The 19,864-nt window shown below is 45.2% G+C and overlaps 1 protein-coding gene across 1 annotated transcript in view; it reads left to right on the top strand.

Annotated features, from left to right (window-relative positions):
• The first annotated feature begins 2,865 nt into the window (after positions 1–2,865).
• LOC137374908 (endothelin-converting enzyme-like 1) overlaps positions 2,866–19,864 on the top strand; it is a 127,148-nt gene continuing 110,149 nt past the window's right edge. Inside the window, exon 1 of the mRNA XM_068041490.1 lies at positions 2,866–3,753. Coding sequence (XP_067897591.1) covers positions 2,986–3,753 — 768 coding nt within the window. The 5' untranslated portion in view covers positions 2,866–2,985. The remainder of the gene's footprint in view (positions 3,754–19,864) is intronic.

The raw sequence follows: 19,864 nt of genomic DNA, 5'->3' as shown, positions 1-19,864 counted from the left end.
AACTTATAACTGGTCGGAAGACTCAAATTAACCCCTTCAGTATAAATCAGAGTTCAGGTCCGCATTTCAAAAAGCCGTGGCCGGTTTCCTTAATTCTCAACACCATTATTTTTTTTTTACTGTGATAAGTATTTATTTCTGAATAAAGAAAGTGCTTTGCTCTCAGCCTGGAAAACTGTCAAACATTGTAAGAGATCGTGTGCTTTCTGATGAACAATAGTGCTGCGTTTTTTTTAACTTGCTATACTTTTAAATTTTAAGTTGGTCATTTTAACAAATGATCTCCACTGGAAGAAGCAGTGGAGTTATCTTAGTTTGAAATATTGCTTATGATATTTCATGTTGTAAGCCAAACTGATGCCGAAATATGCTTTTATTGGATCATGAATGGTAACACTGCTTCCATGAGTAATTCAAAACCCGCCTTTTCACCCGTTAAAATCTTTGCCTCTTTAACTCTCTTCATGTCTTATCCGTCCAGTTGTATCTAGTTGTCTGTAAATATTTCCTTACCTCTACCTAGTTGGGAATCTTTAATTCCCACATATCCATGTCGTGGTTGGATACTTAAGATTGCACTTGTACTGTTTCTGACTGTCGCTTTACTTTGAGGGTTCTGTTAGTGGAAACCAAAAATCTTCATTCTGTAGTTTGTTTGAACCTCGAATCTCCGATTTCGATCTGGATTTACTGTATTGAGAGGTTGCACCTGTAAGATTTCCTCAACCGTTGTACTCACTTACAATTACTTCATTTGAAATGTGATTGCATTTAACAGCTTGACAAGCATCTGTCACATTTTTAAACAACCTTGTTTTGTTCATCGGTTTCATAGCCGTGTATCTTTAATATCATTATAATAATTTATGGAAAGATTTAAAAGAAAAACACTACTTGCCACTAAATGAAAAATGTTCAGCCCCGAGACCTGCAGTCATTTGCAATTCAAATTATGTTTCAGGGCAATTGAGTTTGATTCAATTAGAGTTAGTAAATAATAATTTTGAAAGTAAAAGCATTTTGCCATTAAAGCGATTTGAACTAAGCACAAAGCTATTTGTCTATGTAAGCCCCTAACACAATCTTCCAGCAATTTCTGGAGGCTGAGAGATCACCCTTAGAGTGAGCTGAAATCCACTCCCATTACTTTCACAGTATTTCAAATACAGAATTCAAATCCTAGCAGTACAGACTGCGGATAATAACAAATCAGTGTTAATTATTGGAGCCGAGAGTGGTTTTGCCACCTGCTGTTGGATCGCTGAAAACATTTAGTTATTTAGTAATACTCTAAATTAAATGGAAAAGTCCTGGGGCAGAGTTATCAAACGATTCCTTTTAGTTCCGGCTTTGGGCTAAAGAGGTGCAATTTCTCCTTGAGTAAACACTGCCGCACCTGGATTCCGGGCTCATGAAGTTTTTTAAACGGAAACCATTACTATTTCCCCGATTATCAAATCGTATTGTGGGACATTATTGCAATATTTGCAGTTATGGTTACTTATTCGTTGTGGATCATTTCAATGCCAGTTCTTGGATCTTCCAGGAAGATTTCAGTTTTGTTTTAACCTATTAATGGAAAAAAAAAGGCCACAGTCTTACTTATCTCAGTGACTTTAAGCATTTATCATTCTCCGCATATACATTCTACACAATAACAGGAGGTGCACAGTTACTACACTGCAGCAGCAACAATGACGTCACTAATTTACAGCCTTGTCTAAGTAAAGATCCCAAACACAAGTCTATGGGAATCCTCTGAGCAAAAGTCCCCATGTCCCAGAAACAGGATAAAGCTGCAAACTACGATTGCTGTAAATCAGCCATTGGCGTCTCTCGCTATCATCTAGGATTAGGCCAAAGCGTATTTTCATATGCAATATTTTCCTAGATGTAGCCAGTTTTTAATGACAGTTAATGATAACCCGTCCGCTTGGATCACTGCTGATGGTGTCTCTTAAATCAAGAAATAGTCAATTAACCAAAAAACAATTAACGCGACTATAATCACGGGCTCTATGAATAATGCATGCCATTTTCATAATTACAGCTACAGATTGGGTTTCGACTAAATGTCTCCAAAACACTGGGTAGCTTGAAGCAGTAAAGTTTTCTATTATGTGTTTACTACATTTTAAATATTTATAATTTATTATGCAGTGTTTCAGGATAACTATCAGCAACATGTTCTGTATATGAATTCCCTCGTGTTGAAAATTGTTGATTTTTACGGTGGTATGACTGGACATAAGTGCGTATTATTTTCTTGTACTGAGTAGTCAGGGCGGACACATCAATTAATTATAACTACATAATATGTAATCCAAGCATTGCAAGGTGACACACAATATCCAACTTGGGTCAATCTGTAGAATGATCTATTTCATTGCCGAAGTCTGACGTGCAGTCATTTTTCCTGGAGGACGAAAGCAATTGGTAAGTTTTTACGAATATACTGCTTAAACTGCTTAAAGTTATCAATTCTTTTAAATGTTGCTGATACATTTTTTTCTCTTTGTCAAGATTTACTCCCATTTAAGGAGGTGTTCGGGCAAGTTCACAGTAAAATAAACCAACAAAAGGATCAAGCTCCATACCACAAAACAACCTAATATTGGAAGTCTAATACATGAAATGCCTAGCACTTTAAACCTGTGAAGTTCAGTCCATTATTGTACATATATGCTCCTGTGTGTGTGATGGTGTTGCCTTTTTCTGGTGTACAGTCCGGTGTATTGCGCTGCTGGTTGCGATCATCGGGGAAGTGAAGATCTGTCAATCATTGCGATCAGTACTAATAGAGCTGCAGGGAGCTCCAGCAGCTACTGCCAGCTAAAGCTCACACACTACCTGGATTTAAGCGGGTATTCCTTATGCTTGGCAGATCAACAGTGCGGGTTTAACAACGGTTTTAGGACAATTCAGTTCTTTTCTATTTCCTCACCAGGTCGAGCAGTGAGGTATTGATATAGTTTCTGAAGAACTATGGAGAAGACCTATTCTTTGACAGCTCATTACGACGAGTTTCAAGAAGTTAAGTACGTGAATAAATTCAGCTCCGGGACTCTGCACAATGGTTTAAACCTTCACCTGAGCTCTCGCAAGCATGACAGGAATGGCAAAAGTAGAAAGCGAGAATTGAGATGGAGCAAGAGGGAGATCTGCCTGCTCTCTGGCTTAGTGTTTGCAACAGGGCTCTGTATCATTCTGGCGAGCATGCTAGTCCTGAAGTATTTAGCATCGGAGCAAGAAAGCCACTGCCGGGAGGACTGTAGCCGCAGGAAAACCTTTACGAAGGCGGCCAGGTTGATTGCAAACAACATCGACCCTACCACAGACCCATGCAAAGATTTTTACACGTTCTCCTGCGGGGGTTGGCTAAGAAGACACGGTATTCCCGAGGACAAACTCAGTTATGGGACCGTGACTGCCATCGCCGAGCAAAACGAAGCAAAATTGCAACGGCTCTTGATGCAACCGGTGAAAAGATACTACAGGAGATCCGCCGAGAGGAAAGTCAAACAGTTTTACAAATCGTGCATCAATCTGAACGAGATCGATCGGCTGGGAGCTAAACCCATGTTGGACATTATTGCAGATTGCGGAGGTTGGGACATCATTGGCACCTGGAAGAGGGCGGCGTGGAGTTTTGGTGAACTTTTGTATAAAACACAAGGAGTGTACAGCACAGCCGCCTTCTTCTCATTGAACGTGAATGTGGACGATAAGAATTCTTCCCGGAATGTGATCAGAGTAAGTCTTGTGAAATGTGTGCCTGCAGAATAGAAAATACATGTATTCTGCACCAGTTCGCTGAATTGGTTCATATTCTGTCCTTCAATCGATAAATACGTAAAATGTAATTAACTGCATGCGTTCACATCCATGCTACTTCGTGAATCATGGTTTAATAATTGATACCCAATAGTATCGGTCTAAGCAAGTGCAAATATGGGTTCCACAGTGTCTTGATACTCAAATTATTGACAACATCTTTCATTGGGGAACGGTCCAGCACTGTAGAATGTGGCTGATAAACCTGACTGAACAAGCGATACAAAAATACAAAGCGGAAAGAGAACAAAACCCGTGCGAGAAAGCAGACCCGTTACGATGTGCTCAGCATCACGGGATTTTGATTCCTGTCCAGGAACAAAGGTATTTCTAGACATTGCAATCCGCTAACTAAACTCCATTCGAAATTGCTGTACCCATTCCAGCACTTACGCAATAAGGCTAAATTAACCTTTATCCACAAAGTAGAATTCAATTTATCCCACTAACTGTGGGGAAGTTGCTAGAATTTGGTATTAGAGACAGAGGGACTGAGCACTTGGACAGATCTGAACGGACCAGAGAGAGCCAGCATGAATTTATAAAAGGTAAGTCATGTCTAACAATCCGGCTGATTTTTTGAAAAGGTGATTAAAGTGATAGATAAGGGAACGGCTATGGATGTTATTTGTATGGACTTCCAGAAGGCATTCAGTAAGGTTCCATACAAGAGACTGTTCTCAAAAATGAGAGCACATGGAATTGGAGGTAATCTATTGACATGCCTAGGGAATTGGTTAGGAGGTAGGAGAGGGAGAGTAAGGATAATGGCTATGTACTCAAATTGGCAGGATGTGACTAGTGGTGTCCCCCAAGGATCTGTACTAAAGCCTCAGCTTTTCACTATATTTATAAATGAATTAGTCAATAGAATAGAGAGCCATATATCCAAGTTTGGTGGCACGGTAAGTACCTGTAGATGGAAGCAGAAAAGGAACATTGATAGATTAAGTGAGGTGGCAAAACTATGGCAGATGGTGTTTAATGTGTGGAAATGTGAGATCATCCACTTGGGAGCAGCAAAGATAGATCAGAGTACCTTCTATATGGTGAGAAACTATGTTTAGAGAGTAGAAAGATTTCGAGGTCAATGTACAGACATTAATAAAAGCTAGTGGATAGGTGGAAAAATAATTAAAAAGACCAATTGGCCTTTATCGCAAGGGGGCTGGAATACAAAGAGGTAGAAGGTATGTTACAGTTGTATAAAGCATTGGTTTAGACCCCATCTGGAGTATTGTATTCAGTTCCAGGCATCTCACCTCAAGAAGGATATCTTGGTCTGGGGGTAGGGGTGGGGTGTGGGGGGAGGGGTACAGTGTACAGTACAGATTCACCAAAATGCTATAAAAGGGTTAAATTATGAGGACAGATCGCACAGCCTTGGCTTGTATTCTCTTGAGCATAGAAGATTAAGGGATGATCTAATTAGGGTGATCTGATTGACCTGTTTAGGATAGGGTAGATAGAAACTGTTTCCTCTGGTGGGGAGTCTAGAAGAAAGGGACATAACCTTAAAGTTAGAGCAAGGCAGTTCAGGGTCATATCAAGAAGCACTTCTTCACAAAAAGGCTAGTGGAAATCTGGAACTCTCTCTCCCCAAAAAAGCTGTTGAGGCTGGGTCAATTGAAAATGTCAAAACTGAGATTGATAGGTTTTCATTAGACAAGGATAGCAGAACCATGGCAAGTAAATGGAGGAAGGATACAGATCAAACATGATCTAATTGAGTGATGGAACAGACTCGAGGGGCTGAATGGCCTACTTCTGTTGCTATGTTCCTAAGTACAATATCAATCCTCTTTTATCTCAAAATTACAAACATAGCTATAATTTTGTTCAGGTAGCGGTCAGACACCTTTTAATCATTTAAAAAGTACAACCATGCCATAGATGAGTTTACAGAGAAGCTTCACAAAGAGAATAAAATAGCTCTTTGCCCAACAAGTGTATCATAAAAAATGAAATAAAATCAGCTACAAGTTATAATTTATATACAACTGCTTTCCTATTACTCTCAGCTGCATGTTAGGTTATTTAGGTAATCCTTTCAGGCCTTCAGAACATCAAACATCCATTGGTTTATTTTGCTGTGAGTTAACTTGATCAGCTTTTGTTGAATAATTTGCATCATATATATAAAATAAATATTTTAATGTAGTCGCAAATTGCATACAGGATTTGTGCTTATTGGTCTCCATTAATTGTAGGAGAAATAAGCATATTATTCAGTTGTGTACACTTTCCAGACTGTTGGCCAGACCCACATTTCAATTGGTTTCCACCTGTGGCAGATCCTTGTTTCTTTATACCAGGAAGCAATGAGCTCGTCTAGTTGCAAACATTCTGGATAAAAGAATTTGATACTGGATCACAGCAATGAATCTGTCCTGCCCCAAGACTTGTTTCTGTGGCCTCCTTGTCTCGAGAGACAATGGGTAAGCGCCTGGAGGTGGTCAGTGGTTTGTGAAGCAGCGCCTGGAGTGGCTATAAAGGCCAATTCTAGAGTGACAGACTCTTCCACAGGTGCTGCAGATAAAATTGGTTGTCGGGGCTGTTACACAGTTGGCTCTCTCCTTGCACTTCTGTCTTTTTTCCTGCCAACTGCTAAGTCTCTTCGACTCGCCACGCTTTAGCCCCGCCTTTATGGTTGCCCGCCAGCTGTGGCGATTGCTGGCAACTGACTCCCACGACTTGTGATCAATGTCACAGGACTTCATGTCGCGTTTGCAGACGTCTTTAAAGTGGAGACATGGACGGCCGGTGGGTCTGGTACAAGTGACGCGCTCGCTGTACAATGTGTCCTTGGGGATCCTGCCATTTTCCATGTGGCTCACTCAGTAGTGTGTATAAGCTGGGGACGTTGGCTGCCTCGAGGACTTCTGTGTTGGAGATACGGTCCTGCCACCTGATGCCAAGGATTCTCCGGAGGCAGCGAAGATGGAATGAATTGAGACGTCGCTTTTGGCTGACGTACATTGTCCAGGCCTCGCTGCCATAGAGCAAGGTACTGAGGTCACAGGCTTGATACACTTGGACTTTTGTGTTCTATGTCAGTGCGCCATTTTCCCACACTCTCTTGGCCAGTCTGGACATAGTAGAGGAAGCCTTTCCCATGCGCTTGTTTAATTCTGTATCGAGAGACAGGTTACTGGTGATAGTTGAGCCTAGGTAGGTGAACTCTTGTCGATGAGTCTCTGCAGACACTCTACAGTGTGAGATGTTAATGCAGCATCATCAGCAAAGAGGAGTTCCCTGATGTGGACTTTCCGTACTTTGGTCTTCGCTCTGAGACGGGCAAGGTTGAACAACCTGCCACCTGATCTTGTGTGGAGGAAAATACCTTCTTCTGAAGACTTGAACGCATGTGAGAGCAGCAGGGAGAAGAAGATTCCAAACAGTGTAGGTGCCAGAACACAGCCCTGTTTCACACCACTCAGGATTGGAAAGGGGTCTGATGAGGTGTCGCTATGCTGAATTGTGCCTTTCATATTGTCATGGAATGAGGTGATGATACTTAGTAGCTTTGGTGGGCATCCAATCTTTTCTAGTAGTCTGAAGAGACCACGTCTGCTGATGAGGTCAAAGGCTTTGGTGAGATCAATGAAAGCAACGTCGAAGGGCATCTGTTGTTCACGGCATTTCTCCTGTCGCTGGTGAAGGGAGAACAGCATGTCAATGGTGGATCTCTCTGCTCGAAAGCCACACTGTGCTTCAGGATAGACACGCTCAGCCAGCTTCTGGAGCCTGTTTACGGCAACATGAGCGAAGACTTTCCCCACTATGCTGAGCAGGGAGATTCCACGGTAGTTGTTGCAGTCACTGCGGTCAACCTTGTTCTTATAGAGGGTGATGATATTGGCATCGCGCATGTCCTGTGGTACTGCACCCTCGTCCCAGCACAGGCAAAGCAGTTCGTGCAGTGCTGAAAGTATAGCAGGCTTAGCACTCTTGATGATTTCAGGGGTAATGCCTTCCTTCCCAGGGGCTTTTCCGCTGGCTAGAGAATCAATGGCATCACTGAGTTCCGATTTTGTTGGCTGTACGTCCAGCTCATCCATGACTGGCAGAGACAGGGTTGCACTGAGGGCGGTCTCAGTGACAACATTCTCCCTGGAGTACAGTTCTAGGTAGTGCTCAACCCAGCGGTCCATTTGCTTGCGTTGGTCAGTGATTGTGTCCCCTGATTTAGATTTGAGGGGAGCAATCTTCTTGATGCTTGGCCCAAAAGCTCTCTTAATGCCATCATACATTCCTCTGATATTTCCTGTGTCAGAGGCCAGCTGAATATAACTGCATTGGTGTTGCCCGTATTCATTTGCGTAGCGCCTGGCTGTTCTTTGTGCCAGGCTTCTGGCAGCTTTAAGTGCTACGGATGTTAACTCGCTGGGGGCTTTTTTGTGGTTCAGCAGTGCGATGCGCTTAGCGGCTATGACAGGTTCCAGCTCTTCAAAGTGAGATTGAAACCAGTCTGCATTCCACTTCACACGACTGCCATAGGTGGTCATTGCTGAGTCATAGATGGAGTCTCTGATGTGGGCCCACTTGGTCCCTGCATCCCCTGTGGGAGTGTTTTGGAGGGCTTTTTCAAGTGAATTTAGAAACTTACGTAACAGCTGTGGATGAGAAATTCTGCTAGTGTTGATGCGCGGGCGGCCCTTCTGCTTGGAGTGATGCAGCTTCTTTGGTTTGAGGCTAACCTTGCTGCACACCAGGGAGTGGTCGGTGTCGCAGTCTGCACTGTGGAAGCTGCTTGTGATTTGAATGCTGTTTAAAGAGGCTCGCCTTGTGACGATAAGGTCCAGCTGGTGCCAACGACGTGATCTTGGGTGCCTCCAAGAAACCTGGTGGCAGGATTTAGTGTGAAAGAATGAGTTGGTGATGCAGAGGTTATGATAGGTACACAACTCAAGCAGTCTCTGCCCGTTCTGATTCATCCTTCCAATGCCGTAATGTCCAAGGCAGGAGGGCCATGAGTCATGGTCGGCCCCAACCCTGGCATTAAAGTCCCCCAGCAGGAATAGGTGTTCGGTGTTGGGGATGCTACTAATGATATTATGGAGTTCCTCATAGAACTGGTCTTTAGCTTCAGGTGGGGAGCAGAGTGTTGGAGCATATATGCTGAGTAGGTGTACTAGACCAGAGGCGGTGAACAGTCGGATGGACAGTATGCGTTCCGAGCCATTTGAGGGTGGCTCTATCATGATGAGCAAAGAGTTTCTGATGGCGAAGCCCACTCCATGCTGTCTTGGTTCTTCAGGATCCCTACCCTGCCAGAAGAAGGTGTAGTCTTGCTCTCTTCGAGATCCGCTTGCAGGGAGGCGTGTCTCCTGAAGTGCTGCAATGTCCACATTGAGTCTACTGAGCTCGTTGTTGATGATGGCGGTCTTCCGAGAATCGCTGATTTGTGTAAGGTCTTCCGACTGACCAGGACACATAGTTCTGACGTTCCAGCTTGCAAAACGAAGGGCTGGTACCTTCTTTCCTTTTTTGGTCGTGTTGGTTGGTGTGGTGTTACAGTCCACTTGTCGGGCAATGACCCTGAGCTCCAAGCACCCATTGAAGCAGGTGGACTGTGGCGGGACAGAACCTTACTGACCGGGGGCTGCCCGGTTTGAGGCGGGCGGTAGCTTGTTTAATCTTACCTTAACTGCCTTGGTGTTGTAGAGAAAATTTTCTCTTTATGACCCATTCTGCTATGATCTCTGCTTGACCCAGATCCCACTCTCCTTGTCCTAGATCCCATGCAGCTCTCATCTCTCACTGTCCTGGGTACCAGATATAAGCTCAGTTTTCTTTCATCCAGGGTCCCATTCTAACAATGGATCCCTTCCTCCAGCTGACTTCAATCTCTTTCCCTCAACCCAGCATAATTTTGCATGCCTCCCTTTAGTTGTATCTCAACCAGTCCGACAAAAAAAATCACTCTGCAAGCTGCCAGCCTAATACTTGCCACAACTCATCCTCAAGTATCTATTTAGAGATACAGCACTGAAACAGGCCCTTCGGCCCACCGAGTCTGTGCCGACCAACAACCACCCATTTATACTAACCCTACAATAATCCCATATTCCCTATCACCTACCTATACTAGGGGCAATTTACAACGGCCAATTTACCTATCACCTGCAAGTCTTTTGGATGTGGGAGGAAACTGGAGCACCTGGCGAAAACCCACGCAGACACAGGGAGAACTTGCAAACTCCACACAGGCAGTACCCAGAATCGAACCCAGGTCCCTGGAGCTGTGAGGTTGCGGTGCTAACCACTGCGCCGCCCTGACTCTCATAGTATTTTTTCTTTCTCATCATAATCCTACCCCCAGCAGTTTTTCACTCCTGTCTCATATAACATTCAGGCTTCAAGTTGCCCATATGCAGAAGGTAAAACCTTAAAAATAGACTGTCAATATTCAACACTAATTAATTGAATCTGCTGGGCCACCGTATCTTAAACACATCAGGCTATCACTCTACTGCATAGATAAAATGTATTCCAGCCTGAAAATGAGTAATCGGGAAAACACAATAAGAAAATATAAGTGTCATATAAACTGACTAGAGCATTGGAAATCATTTGATATCAACTTTGTTGCATTCACTAGTGATTAGGTCAGTGACATTTCTGTCATAGAATCTGAGTCAAATGTGTGCCATGTAAGGAAAAGCAGGGAACCAAAACTAAATCATCATTAGCAAATTAAGAAAGACTGTTGAGGACAAACAAATTCTGTATTAAAATAAATTGTTTAAACAAACTTACATAAAAGAAAAACAGAAAGACTTGCATTTATATAGCACTTTTCACAACCTCAGGGAGCCTCAAAGCACTTTACTGCCAATGAAGCAACTAGCAAAACCAGCATTTGTTGCCCACCCCTAATTGCCCTTGAGAAGGTACTCGTGAGCCATCTTTTTGAACCACTGCAGTCCATGTGGTGTAGATCTAACCACCATGCTGTTAAGAAGGGAGTTCCAGGATTTTGACCCAGCAACAATGAAGAAATGATGATATAGTTCCAAGTCAGGATGGTGTGTGACTTGGAGGGGAACTTGCAGGTGGTGGTGTTCCCATGCGTCTATGGCCCTTGCCCTTCTAGATGGTAAAGGTTGCGGGTTTGTAAGGTGCTAGCGAAGGATCCTTGGTGAGTTGCGGCAGCACATCTTGCAGATGGTATGCACTGCTACTGTGCGCTGGTGGTGGAGGGAATGAATATTTAAGATGGTGAATGGAATGCCGATCAAGTGGGCTGCTTTGTCCTGAATGGTGTCAAGCTTCTTGAGTGTTGTTGGAGCTGTATTCATCCAGGCAAGTGAGAGTATTCCATCACACTCCTTACTTGTGCCTTGTAGATGGTGGACAGGCTTTGGGGAGTCAGGAGGTCAGTTACTCACAAAAGAATTCCCAGCCTCTGACCTGCTCTTCTAGCCACAGTATTTATATGGCTGGTCCAGTTAAGTTTCTGGTCAATGGTAACTCCCAGGATGTTGATGGTAGGGGGTTCAGTGATGGTTATGCCTTTGAACGTCAATGGGAGACGGTTAGATTTTCTCTTATTGGAGATGGTCATTGCCTGGCACTTGTGTGGCAAAAATGTTACTTGCCAGTTATCAGCCCGAGTTGGAATGTTGCCCAAGTCTTGCTGCATGTGGGCACAGATTGCTTCAGTATCTGAGGAGTTGAGAATGATACTGAACACTGTGCAATTATCAGCGAACATCCACACTACTGACTTTGTGTTGGAGGAAAGGTCATTGGTGAATCAGGTGAAGATGGTTGGGCCTAGGACACTACCCTGAGGAACTCCTGCAGCGATGTCCTGGGGCTGAGATGATTGTCCTCCAACAACCACAACCATCTTCCTTTGTACTAGGTACGACTCCAACCAGTGAAGAGTTTTCCCCTGATTCCCATTGAATTCCTTGTTGACAAGGGCAGTCACTCTTACCTCACTTCTGGAATTCCACTCTTTGTCCATGTTTCGACCAAGGCTGTAATGAGTTCTGGAGTTGGCTGGCCCTGGCGGAACCCAAAGTGAATATCAGTGAGCAGATTATTGCTGTATAAGTGCCACTTGATAGCACTGTCAACACCTTCCATCACTTTTCTGATGATCAAGAAGATTTGTCCTGCCTTTTGTGGACAAGGCATAGTGGACAAGTTCCACATTGTCGGGTAGTTGCCAGTGTTGTAGTTGTAATGGAACAGTTTGGCTAAGGGCACGGCTAGTTCTGGAGCACAAGTCTCATCATTACATTTGGGTGTTGTCAGGGCACATAGCGTTTGCTGATTCCAGTGCGTTTTCTTGAAATCATGTGGAGTGAATTGGATTGACTGAAGACTGGCACCAACGATGCTGGGCACCTCAGGAGGAGGCCGAGATGGATCATCTGCTTGGCACTTCTGGCTGAAGATGGTTGCAAATGCTTCAGCCTTGTCTTTTGCACTGATGTGCTGGGCTCCACCATCATTGAGGATAGGTTAATTGTTTAATTGTCTACCAGCATTCACAACATTTATGAAATAGTGAAAAACATACTGATGTAACTAAAGAAGTCCTATGTTCAAATTATACAATACAATCTCAAATCTTCAACTTTCATTTCACAAAAAGTTAATTTGATTCACAGCTAAACACTGTCAGTACAATCTGTATGACCTGTTGTGGTTTCTAAAACAAAAAAAGACTTTTCAGTTGTGGTGTTTTTTGCAGACAAGGCTTTTTAAAACTAGCGAGGTGTATTTTGCTTTGAATGTTAATAATAATGAAAAAGTGAATGTGAACTGGTAAGTAAAAGAAGTAACAGACCTTTTTGTTCTAAAATGGGTGTAGGAACAAAACTCTGGCTTTTAAAAAATTTGTTAATGACTGTAAAACTTTATTAAAGGCCCGTTGTTGGAAAACACTTGTAATTTTGCTTTGGGAGGAACCTTGAAGTTCCATTCACAATATGGGGAAATCATAAGAAAGAAGGGTAAGTTTAGCATAGCTTGTGGTTAAAGCGGAGTGGGAAGTAAAATGTAAAAATTTCAAAACCAAACTCAACCCACCATAAACCCGCCCACAGAAGGGGGCTGGTGACCAACCCACTCCCAGGAGAGATTGAGTCGGTTAGGATTATATTTGCTGGAGTTCAGAGGAGTGAGGGGGGAGATCTCATAGAAACCTGCAAAATTCTAACAAGACATGCAGGAAGGATGCTCCCGATGGTGGGGGAGTCCAGGATATAGTCTCAGGATACGGGGTAAACCTTTCAGGACTGAGATGAGGAGAAATTTCTTCACCCAGAGAGTGATGAGCCTGTGGAATTCGCTACCACAGAAAGCAGTTGAGGCCAAAACATTGTATGTTTTCAAGAAGGAGTTAGATATAGCTCTTGGGTCTAAAGGGATCAAAGGGTATGGGGCGAAAGCGGGAACAGGTTACTGAGTTGGATGATCAGCCATGATCATAAGGAATGGTGGAGCAGGCTCGAAGGGCCGAATGGCCTACTCCTGCTCCTATTTTCTGTGCTTCTATGTTTCAAGGAGGTGAGTTCCTATTTAAATATTTTAATGAGGTTGATTGTCTCAGATTTTTCTCTGTTTCAGCTTTAACGCTGGTTAGCTGGGTTTCCCAGGCCTCGGGAAACCCAGCAGCTAAAGGGAGGCAAGAACTACTGCAAGAACCAAGTAAGGGCCTTTACAGCACTGCTTATGAGTTAAGAGGAGCTTCCCCTCAACCCAAAAAGTAAACCTGTTATCTCTCCAGTGATCAGAGCCCCTTGCCCTGTGATCCAATATCCTCTACAGCCTGCAACTACCTCCTGGCACTCCCCCTCTCCTCCAGACACCCCGATGACCTCTGTGGGCCTCCATGATCATCTTCCCCCCTCCCCAATCTCTCTGATCCTCCTGTATGTTGCCCAGCTGCAGCCTGAAGTTGCAACCTTATCTACCCGACTGCCAGCCGCTCAATCTCGCTGGCTGAGGCTGGGAAACGTACATCAAAAATAGCAACCTGCCATTAAATTTGGCAGGACCTGAGGGAGACCCATTCTTCCGGGTTTCACAACCGCAAAACTGTATCCTTCTCTCCCCTTTCTACACATTTCCTTGTCAATATCGCGACCAATATCTCTGTGTAACCATTGACCCTACTCATTGATCCTGGCCCCATAAAGCTTTTGTACTAGCTTGCCATATTTGTGTTAGCTTTAACTCAGTAGTAACATGCTAACCTCTGTTAGAAGATTTTAAGTCCCACTCCATGACTTGAGCACGTAACCATTGCTATATTGAGGGAAGTGCTGTCTTTTGGATGAGAGGTTTAACTCATCCCATTGCACCATTTGACAAAGAGCATGGGAGTTGTCTTCGTCTGCTTCAGCCAGCACCACCAAAATGAATTCAACTGGTGATTCCTCTCATTGCTGTTTGTGGGACAGTGCTTTCTTTGTAAATTGGATGCTATGTTTGCAGTGAACAAGATGTACAACAACGCTCCGCTCCGGTTGATCAACGTGTACGCCCCGGTACAACGCAGCGAGCGGCTGACCGTCTTCCAGCAGCTCCCACTGCTGCTGGCGACGTCCAGGCCTGTCATCCTAGGTGGTGACTTCAACTGCATCATCGATGCGGCTGGACGATCCGGCAGTGACGACAGCAAACTGGACGCTACGTCCAAATTCCTAATGGAAACAGTTAAAGATGCCAAACTGCACGACGTCTTCAGCAAACCTGCAGACGGAGCGCAGCACAGATACACATGGTCAAGATCGGACGGGTCTGCCCGTTCCAGGATTGACTTCCTGTTTGTGTCCCGTGCTGTCACCGTCGGATCCACCGACGTCAAGCCGGTGTTCTTCTCCGACCACTGCCTCTTACTGGCCGACTGTCACTTACAGGACGACCAGCGGGTTGGCAGAGGGACGTGGAAGCTCAATGCTACACTGCTGACCCCAGAGAACATTGAGGAACTCAAAAGGGATTACAAAGATTGGAGGACCGTGAAACCCCTCTTTGAGTCTCCAGTTCACTGGTGGGAAGCGATCAAGGAGAACATCAAGAGGTTCTTCATCCACCAAGGTGTTCAGAGGGCGAGAGAGAGACAGAGGGAAATGTCCCGACTCCAGAAAATTATGCAAAATCTGCTCCGGTTGCAGTCAATGGGGGTCGAGGTCAAAGAGGACCTCCAAGAGGTGAAGAGCCAGCAGGCCTCGCTCTTTGCCAAGGAGGCCTCCAAGATCATCTTCCGGTCCAGAGTCCGCTCCATCGAGCAGGATGAGACGTGCTCGCGTTACTTCTTCCAAAAGGTACACACAGAGAGCTCTGTTATCAGCAGCCTGAAGGAAGAGGATGGCTCGGTAACGTCTTCGCAGTCCGACATACTAAGGATCAGCAAATCCTTTTATGCTGGGCTGTATGACGCGAAGCCCACAGACAGCAGAGCCTCCCAGTCCTTCCTGTCATCTATCACAGAGGTCTTAGATGACAGCAGGAGGGAGAGATTGGACAAGCCGCTAACTCTGGACGAGCTGACAAAGGCTGTCGAGTCCTTCGAGACGAGTAAAACTCCCGGGAGCGACGGCTTACCGGTCGAGTTGTACTCGGCCCTGTGGGACTGGGTCGGCCCGGACCTGCTGGAAGTATACGAGAGTATGCTCCTGGCCGGCAGCATGGCAGAATCCATGAGGAAAGGCATCATCACCCTCATTTACAAGCGGAAGGGGGAGAGGGCAGAAATCAGAAATTGGCGGCCCATCTCACTGCTTAATGTTGTCTACAAGATTCTGTCCAAAGTCATAGCCAGTCGAGTCAAATCTGCTCTGGAGTTGGTGATTCACCCCGATCAGACCTGTACTGTACCCGGCAGGAAGATCTCTGATAGTCTCGCGCTACACAGGGATACGATCGCCTACGTACGGGACAGGAGGGTGGACACCTGCCTCATCAGCCTGGACCAGGAGAAGGCTTTTGACAGGATATCGCACACCTACATGATGCACGTGCTTTCCAAAATGGGGTTTGGGGAGGGAATCTGCAATTGGATCCAACTGCTCTACACAAACATCAGTAGCGCAGTCTCAATCAACGGATGGGAATCGGAAAGTTTCCCGATCCAATCTGGAGTCAGACAGGGCTGTCCTCTCTCCCCGGTCTTGTTTGTTTGCTGTATTGAACCCTTTTCTGAGTCTATTAGGAAGGATGCGAGCATAAGAGGAGTGACAATCCCAGGCAGCGGAGGCACTCAGGTTAAAACCTCCCTGTACATGGATGACGTCGCCGTCTTCTGCTCGGATCCGCTGTCCGTGTGCAGGCTGATGAGCATCTGCGACCAGTTCAAACTGGCCTCGGGAGCCAAAGTTAACCACGGCAAGAGCGAGGCCATGTTCTTTGGGAACTGGGCTGACCGATCCTTTGTCCCCTTCACCGTCAGGTCAGATTACCTGAAGGTGCTGGGGATATGGTTCGGAAGGGCCGGGGCGTGCACCAAAACATGGGAGGAGCGAGTAGCCAAGGTACGACAAAAGTTGGGCATGTGGGGGCAGCGATCTCTCTCCATTGTGGGTAAGAACCTGGTCATCAGGTGCGAGGCGCTCACGTTGTTGCTCTATGTTGCGCAGGTCTGGCCCATACCCCACTCCTGCGCCGTGGCAGTCACACGAGCCATTTTCCGCTTCATCTGGGGATCTAAAATGGACCGGGTCCGGAGGGACACGATGTTCAAACCTCTGGACAAGGGCGGGAAAAATGTACCCAACGTGGCCCTCATCCTGATGACCACCTTCGTGTGCGGCTGCATCAAGCTGTGTGTAGACCTCCAGTACGCAAACTCCAAGTGTCACTACGTGCTGAGGTTCTATCTGTCCCCGGTGTTGCGAAGGATGGGCTTGGCCACATTGCCGCAGAACGCTCCATGCAGTTGGGCCGTGCCGTACCACCTATCCTTTGTGGAGCAGTTTCTGCGGGAAAACACCTTTGACCACCGGTCCATCAGGCAGTGGTCTGCACGGAATGTCCTCAAGGGCCTACGGGAAAAGGAGACGGTGGATGCTGTCGGATGGTTCCCCGAGCAGACCTTCAAAGTCATTTGGCGGAATGCCTCATCACCAGAACTTTCAAACAAGCACCAAGACGTAGGTTGGCTGGTGGTGAGAAGGGCCCTTCCCGTCAGATCCTTCATGCACACCCGAAGTCTCGCCCCCTCCGCAGAGTGCCCCGCGTTGGCTGTGGTGGGGAAGAGACGGTCTCCCTCCTCCTCCTGGAATGTGTCTTTGCAAAGCAGGTGTGGAAAGAGATGCAGTGGTTTTTGTCGAGGTTCATCCCAAGCAGCTCTGTAACACAGGAGTCTGTGCTCTACGGGCTGTTCCCAGGGACGCACACCAAGACAAACATCAACTGCTGCTGGAGGACTATCAATTCGGTGAAAGACGCCCTTTGGTCTGTCCGAAACTTGCTGGTCTTCCAGCGCAAAGAGTTGTCCACCACCGAATGTTGCAGACTGGCACATTCCAAGGTCCAGGACTACGTGCTGAGGGACGCACTAAAGCTTGGGGCAGCCGCAGCAAAGGCTCAATGGGGAAAGACCACAGTGTAAGGTCCCCCCACCAAGCTGAACTGAGGGGCTGGATCCATGGGAAACCCCTCGAACAGTATCGGAGAAATTATGTGTGCTGTAAATGTAAAAATGTATATGGCATGACAGTGAAATGGAAGGGTTGTGAGGCAACTCATGATTGTATAGAAGGTAACTGATCACCTTTGCACTGTCTGTATTCTTTGACTTGATGCTGTTTTAAACTGTTTGTGAATGTAATTTTTACAGATTTTTATGAATAAAGTATGTTTTGGAAATAAAAAAAAAACTGTGAAGACATTTCAAAAATAATTATTTGACTATAAAGTGCATTGGGATTCCTTAGGACATGAAAGTTACTGTATTATCTGTATGTTTCTTTAATATATACAAGTCTCATCTTTGATTCAGTAACATTCAACATTTTTGCTATTTAATAGAAAAAAAATCTATTTATTAAACTTAATTACGCTTTTTAATCAAGGGAGTGTCAAGATTTTTTTGACCATTTTTCCACTGAAAAAAGTTATCTTTTATATTATGCTTTAAAACAGTGTCTCCATGCGAGTTTTTTTTTTAAAAAGACTGTTAAAGGTCACAGGTAATTAGGCTGCTAATGACCTAGCTTGGATGTTGTTTCCTCATGGACTGTAAGCAATAGGCAATTGTTAGCTTGTCTCAGTAATCGATAAACAACTCACACCTAATGGCCGGGATTTTTTGTGACCCCCTGAGGCTGTGGTGGTTGGAGGGGGTGGGGGGGGGGGGTGTCGGAGGTCCAGAGGTCAATTGAGGCCCTTAAGTGGCCTATTAACAGCCAATTAAGGGCCTGTTCCTGCCGCTGGCACCTTCCCTGCGGGCTTGGGGGGGGATACCCTTCTCTGTAGACAATCAGTGGCCCACGGAGGACCCCCACGGAATCCCCTCCCCTCCCCCTGGGCTACACGGCCACCCCCTACCGCCCCTCGCAGGGGTCTTCCTGACTGGCCCTGGTGATCACACCTCACTCACCTCTCGTCTGGGTTTCCAGCACTGGGCCTGAGTCCGAGGCTGCTCCTGATGGTTCTACCGATACTGCTGAGCTGCTGGCCCTCTGATTGGCCTGCAGCTCTTGGAGGTGGACCCCTGTCTTTAAGGGACCGGGATCCCGGCTCCTGAAACTTTGATTTAAAAAGACCGGAAGATTGCCCTAAGGGTTGGGGTGGGGAGCAGGAAAAGGCAGGGGCGGGGTTTCCCCCACATTTGCGGCCCAGCGCCGAGAGCCCCGCCTCCAACACAAAATCCAGCCCATTGTGTTGGGGAATCACTGGTCCCAGTTGCTCTTACAGGCCTTCCCTTTCTTAGCTGTGAGCAGTGAGAGATGAAAAACACAGACGTAGGTAGTCAAGCAGAATGTTTTGATACAGAATGCTGCCAGGTTATCATGAATCAAAAGGTTGGAGTGCAAAAGTGTATGGTCAAACTTATTTTGAGTCAAGTAAGACAACTTGCTGATTGAGGGAAGCATAGTGTGTTTAGCGTGCATTTTATTTTCTATTATGTGAAAATAAGTTGTAGTCAAGGGAAGCTTAGCCAATTGTAAATTGAACTGAACATACCACTGCATTGAAGTTATGAATTTGTTAAAACAAGAGGTTTATCAAGATTGTGAGTTTATCAGGTTGCAGACTTGTCAAGGCTGTGAATATGATCTTTAAGGGCTTGGAAGTAGGCAGAGAATGGCTCAGAACCTAACATAATAATATTTAGGAACACCATAAGCTGCACTTTTGCACAGAAATTGATTTCTGTTAGTATCCTGTGGTAAATAGCACCGCATTGTGTTGTGAGGCAGGATTTGTAAGGTTTATAGTGGCGACAGATCTTACTTAATTGGAGCCAGATTAGCTCTGATCCATCTTCATGTGTGCATGTGCGAGGGTAATGTCCTTGAGCAAAGCTATGGAGATTGCTCAAGGGAAAAAGTGGCATGAAATAAAGTTAGATTTTTTTTGGTTGATTCACAACATTAAAAAAGTAGAATAAGAAAGCATGTTATGACAAGCAGAAGAGAGTGTTATAGAAAAATCACTTGTGTTACTGCCTGAGTACTCCACACAGACACCGCAATAAAGAAAAGATTTTAGTCAAGTTTTGAGTTACATGATGCTAATTCTAAGTGAGATTAAAGAATACTCTCTGCAGCCCCTCCCCACCCATACAAAATTACAAGCTTATTCCAAAAGGCACCAGAGGTAAATGTATTTTCCATATGTGGAATGTTCTCCTTCAATTACCACCTTGGTAATTTTAACTTTAGCTGAAACTTATGCAAGATAACAAGATACAGATGTGAAAGGCCTTTTGGCTAAACTTAGTTAATCTACTCTGAAAAACTTACATTTTCTGTATTGCATCATTTCACTGCTTGTTAAATAATTTCAAGGATTTTGCCTCCACTACTCTAGTGAGAAATTGATTTCTAATGTTGCT

This window comes from Heterodontus francisci, chromosome 11, assembly GCF_036365525.1.
Source record: "Heterodontus francisci isolate sHetFra1 chromosome 11, sHetFra1.hap1, whole genome shotgun sequence".
Classification (NCBI taxonomy): domain Eukaryota; kingdom Metazoa; phylum Chordata; class Chondrichthyes; order Heterodontiformes; family Heterodontidae; genus Heterodontus; species Heterodontus francisci.
This window is presented reverse-complemented; position numbering and strand designations above follow the sequence as displayed.